This window comes from Camellia sinensis, chromosome 2, assembly GCF_055761805.1.
Source record: "Camellia sinensis isolate YWXY chromosome 2, ASM5576180v1, whole genome shotgun sequence".
Taxonomy (NCBI): domain Eukaryota; kingdom Viridiplantae; phylum Streptophyta; class Magnoliopsida; order Ericales; family Theaceae; genus Camellia; species Camellia sinensis.
In genome coordinates this window covers 118853064-118858855 of record NC_138962.1, presented here as the reverse complement: position 1 = coordinate 118858855, position 5792 = coordinate 118853064, and the positions used below count along the sequence as shown (strand labels likewise).

General features: G+C 48.7%; 1 protein-coding gene across 1 annotated transcript; it reads left to right on the top strand.

The window, feature by feature from the left end:
- Positions 1-3096: 3096 nt before the first annotated feature.
- On the top strand, positions 3097-4354 carry LOC145818978 (uncharacterized). The gene is made up of 4 exons (XM_082912952.1): positions 3097-3576; positions 3656-3754; positions 3962-4141; positions 4298-4354. Exons 1-4 carry the CDS (start codon positions 3172-3174, stop codon positions 4352-4354), a joined length of 741 nt encoding a protein of 246 aa, XP_082769078.1. The 5' UTR covers positions 3097-3171.
- Positions 4355-5792: the final 1438 nt, after the last annotated feature.

Below are 5792 nucleotides of genomic sequence, written 5' to 3'. Positions count from 1 at the left end.
GTGCCGGGGACGATTTCGATCCTATGACTCTACCTCCGAGGACTCGCCCTTTCATTCCCGAGAGGTACCGTCCGGCAGCGCACGTCCTCCCGCGCGCCGTTTTCCGTCACTTTACCAGTTTTGACGAGAGAGCACCCATGGATCTGCTTCTCAGAGAGCCGGAGCAGCATCTCTCTCACGATGCCCGAGAGGTATTTTCCTCATCTTCTGTATTTTTCATTTCGCACCTTTGCCATGCCTGAACATGTTGTTTAGCTTAGGACATAGTACTTTTGCTCACATCTTGAACATGTAGCTTCAACATTCGAATTTCTGAAAACTCGGCTCATTAATTAATTACGAACACACCGCCCGAATTTGAAAGTGAACACACAGCCCACACTTTAAATTTTCTAAACACGCAGCCCAGATAAATAGTGAACACGCAGCCCACAAATTAACTGAAAGTTGAACACGCAGCCCAAATTCCGAATTTTCTGAACACGCAGCCCAGATAGATAGTGAACATGCAGCCCACAAATTAACTGAAAATTGAACACGCAGCCCAAATTCCAAATTTTCTGAACACGCAGCCCAGATAGATAGTGAACACGCAGCCCACAAATTAACTGAAAATTGAACACGCAGCCCAAATTCCAAATTTTCTGAACACGCAGCCCAGATAGATAGTGAACACGCAGCCCAAATTCCGAATTTTCTGAACACGCAGCCCAGATAGATAGTGAACATGCAGCCCACAAATTAACTGAAAATTGAACACGCAGCCCAAATTCCAAATTTTCTGAACACGCAGCCCAGATAGATAGTGAACACGCAGCCCACAAATTAACTGAAAGTTGAACACGCAGCCCAAATTCCAAATTTTCTGAACACGCAGCCCAGGTAGATAGTGAACACGCAGCCCACAAATTAACTGAAAGTTGAACACGCAGCCCAAATTCCAAATTTTCTGAACACGCAGCCCAGATAGATAGTGAACACGCAGCCCACAAATTAACTGAAAATTGAACACGCAGCCCAAATTCCAAATTTTCTGAACACGCAGCCCAGGTAGATAGTGAACACGCAGCCCACAAATTAACTGAAAGTTGAACACGCAGCCCAAATTCCAAATTTTCTGAACACGCAGCCCAGGTAGATAGTGAACACGCAGCCCACAAATTAACTGAAAGTTGAACACGCAGCCCAAATTCCAAATTTTATGAACACGCAGCCCAGATAGATAGTGAACACGCAGCCCACAAATTAACTGAAAGTTGAACACGCAGCCCAAATTCCAAATTTTCTGAACACGCAGCCCAGGTAGATAGTGAACACGCAGCCCACAAATTAACTGAAAATTGAACACGCAGCCCAAATTCCGAATTTTCTGAACACGCAGCCCAGATAGATAGTGAACATGCAGCCCACAAATTAACTGAAAATTGAACACGCAGCCCAAATTCCAAATTTTCTGAACACGCAGCCCAGATAGATAGTGAACACGCAGCCCACAAATTAACTGAAAATTGAACACGCAGCCCAAATTCCAAATTTTCTGAACACGCAGCCCAGATAGATAGTGAACACGCAGCCCACAAATTAACTGAAAGTTGAACACGCAGCCCAAATTCCGAATTTTCTGAACACGCAGCCCAGATAGATAGTGAACACGCAGCCCACAAATTAACTGAAAGTTGAACACGCAGCCCAGGTAGATAGTGAACACGCAGCCCACAAATTAACTGAAAGTTGAACACGCAGCCCAAATTCCAAATTTTCTGAACACGCAGCCCAGGTAGATAGTATTTGCATGTAGCTTATTTTTACTTCATCGGTACACAGCCCACTTCATCTCATTGGCACACAGCCCACTTCTTTCATTGGCACACAGTCCATTTCATCTCATTGGCATACAGCCCATTTCACCTCATTATTGACATATGTATTCATTCTGAATGCAGGCTTGCTCCCGTAGTGTGGAGGGGTATGGTTCTACCATGGCGCGGGATTGGTATGCTGAGCTCCCGGAGGGCGTCAGAGACTTGGTAGATTTGGCGGGATTTGGACCCTTCTGTACCGGGTTGTCACGTTGTCCTGCCAGGAGGACACTGATGGCAGCCCTAGTAGAGAGATGGTGGGACACCACCAATTCCTTTCATTTCTCTGCTACTGGGGACATGACCATGACCCCTTTCGACTTTGCTGTATTGACCGGCCTTGACGTCGGAGGTTGGCCCATCCCTTACGACGAGGATATGGGTGAGTGGGAGGCCGCCTGGATGTATCTGCTTGGGGCTCGCCTACCTGTTGATAGGGTCTCAGGGAGAGTCCGGTATACTTGGTTCTCTTCCCATTTTCGGCGGGCAGAGATGGTGCCTGAGAGCCCCGAAGAGACGGAGCAGTACGCCCGTGGTTTCCTGATGTTCCTCTTCGGAACTACCCTGTTCGCCGACAGAGGGAACACCATTGGGCTATATTTGCTGAGCGCTCTAGTCGACCTATCACAGGTCCATAGATATGATTGGGGTGGCGCCGGCCTGGCTACCCTTTATTTTTACATGAGCGCGACCTCCCGCGGGCGGGGCGATTTGCTTGGCGGCTACTGGAGAGCCTGGGAGGTATTTTCTGTCTCCTTGATTTACATTTCTGCTTCTCAATACTTGTACATTGCACACACAGTGCACTTTTACAATCTCTATTTTGCTCTCAGCATCTCGTACTTACATTCTGCACTGCTTTTCCCAGCTATGGGCGTATGTATACTTTCCATCATTAGCCCCTGAGCTGGAGGTGGTAGGGATTCCCGTGACCCCATATTCGTTGATATTCGAGGGTCCGCACCAGTCGAGGCCTCGAGAGACCCTCGTTCGCCTGCGACAGTACTTCGACACTGTGCGACACTCAGAGGTACTTTAGAACTTACAGTTCTTGTCATTTTCATCTTTGATTTGCTCTACATATTCTCGACTTCTGATTAGTTTATGCATTTATCATCCGCAGATTACATGGCAGCCTTGGGCGCCTCTAGGTGATGATCCCCGACTTCAGTATACCGGAGCGTTAGGCATCTCCCAGTACAGGGTCCTGCTCGAAGGGCCGGTGGGCAGGGTCTGGTTCCTGGGGGAGCGCTTTCTGCGCCAGGCACGGGGGTATCTTTCTCAGGATGTTCCCGCAGTACCTCCAGCTAGTATGCGGACCGCTGACGGGCTCTCTTACTCAGAGGTAGTCGGCGCCATGCTGGGCAGCGATGCTTTGCTATATGTTGCGGAGGGGGACTACGCCACCTATCGTCACATATATTTGATGCCTCCATTGACAGAAGCTCGTATTCCGATGATGAGACCTGCCGGTATGCCATCCTCGGATCAGGCTCGGGCTCGAGCTACAGACATCCCTTCTTCTAGCCGGGCTGGCACATCTAGAGGGGGGAGTAGACCAGCTCCTCCGGCTCCGTCGATTCATCCTCATGTCGGATGGCCAGATATGCCCACTGAGTTGATGGCGTGGCAGTACGGGGCTAGCTCTCCGATTCCGATTCCACTAGAGCCTCTGATGCCCAGTGATCGATACGCCATTGATCCGGACTCACCGCCGGTATGCTCCACTTTTCATTCATCATTCAGATGTTTAGACACCCTTCTGTTCACTGATGATTATGAGCTCATTTTTGCAGCCATCGCGAGGGTACATAGAGGAGATGGTTGGACTAGTGGCCACACTCGAGGGCATGGTCCTGCGCAGGGAGGCACAGTTGTCCGTTGCGGGCATTCAGGTACCTTTCAGTTTTCCTGGCATTTATCATACTTCTGATGACATGCTGATTTCTACTGCATTGATAAACTATTTGTGTAGAGCACATCTGACACACCCCACTTGTACACTGTATTTACATGCACCCACTTTATGTAGCCTTTGCTTATATCTGTATCCGATGTACATGTTTGGACCGATGTATTTGAATTGAACTCTTTGTTTCCAGATGCCTACATGGTCCGGTCAGCCGCAGGCCAGGCCACCTGGGCCTCATTGGGGAGCTGGGCCATCTGAGCCTTTTCAGGGGGCGGGGTCATCTCGGCCTTCCCGGGGAGCCGGGCCATCTAGGCCTTATCAGGGAGCTCGAGGAGGGCCTGTCCGCAGACGTAGGGCTCATGTTGTAGAGGTGGAGCCTGATGAGGAGGATGAGGAGGGGGAGGCTACCGACCGTCAGTTCGAGACATCTGTTGAGGAGGGAGGCTCCGGTTTTGGCTCGGGGAACAGAGGCGAGGCTGAGGAGGATCCTGAGGATGACAGCTCCGATTCTGATGATGGTGTGGAGGTTGTCCCGCAAAAGAGGACTAGGCGTGCTTCTCGCTCCCGCTCCCGAGGATTTTGATGCTGCTATTTCCTGCTTTATTTTTCTTTTTACTAGTAGTTTGTAGCACTTTGCATATTGTTAGGCAATTTTATTTTTGTAAAACTTGTACCTTTGTTTGTTGTAAAGCATGATGAAATGAAATAGCTTTTGGAAAGGTGTTTATACTTTTAGCATCGTATCGCATCAATTTATTTCGCATAAGAATGAAAATGAATGGTAATGCGCATTGTGTAATCACCAAGTCAGGTAGTGAACCGACGCAACAAACTAAACAACTCAACTTACTAAGATATAACAAAATCTTTAGCAAGTTTACAACTCGATAAGCAAAATACAACAACGCAAACAAACAAAACTTTAACAAAAATTGCTTAAACAGAGAGCAATGACTCAAAAACATAAACACGTCCGCTCGACAAACAACTCGATAAGCAAAATGCAACAACTCGATAAGCAAAACTCAACAATAACAAAGTGTACTTCTGACGATCTGGGCATCGGAACGCATCCGAAATGAAGGCCTTCGACTCTCCTGTTGCATGGAAATGCTTGGAGTTCTCCTTCGAAGAGCAAAACAGGGCCGAGGAGACACACTGCAGCCTTGCCAGCCATCCCTGGGAGCTGGCCGGCCATTTTTGCAAAAAGTGAATGGCTGGCCAGCCATTTCTGCAGAAAGTAAATAGCTGGCCAGCCAGAAAAAGTAGCTGGCCGGCCATTCAGTCCTGCAGCCACCAGATTTTTGACACGTGTCCCCGTGAATAGTGTTTTTCCTTCTATAAAAGCCTCAACTTCGGGAACATTCATTTCATCTTAGTTTTAGACAAAGATGGAGGCGTTTCTCGCAGAAAATATCATATCTTGGATCTCTTCTCTAGATGGCTCGGAAAAACTGAATTTCCGGGGTTTCGGCTTGAATGCACTATTCACGCTGAGCCGTACTCCGTTACATCTCCCTTTTCTCCATGCCGCGGCAAGGTTCTGGAATCCAGTGACGCATGTTTTTAGCTTTGGCGGCCAAGAGATGTGTCCCACTTTCGAAGATTTTCAGGTTTTGATGGAGTCTGAGTGCTCTGAAGTGATTTTGCCCCAGTTCCGTTTTGGTCACGCCCAGGCTTTAGGGCGGATGTGTGGGCTCACAGCGCATGACGCTCGATCTCTGATCTGCAGTGGAGAGCTGGACATCCTCGGCTTGATTCATCGTTTTTCCGACGCTGGTGACCGCAGCAACCATTATTGGCAGGGTTTCCGGCAACACGCCCTCTGCTTATGTTTGTTATCTCACTTTCTGCTTTCCTCGGGCTTCGGCGGGGCTAGCATCCGCCTGATTGAAGTCGCCCAAGGTTTGAGGGAAGGGAAGAGCTGTATTGCCATGACCTTGGCCGAGACATTGATGGGCTTAGATTCTGTCTATCGCCGGGAAGCGACTAGGTTTGCTGGGAGTCCACTACTACTGCAG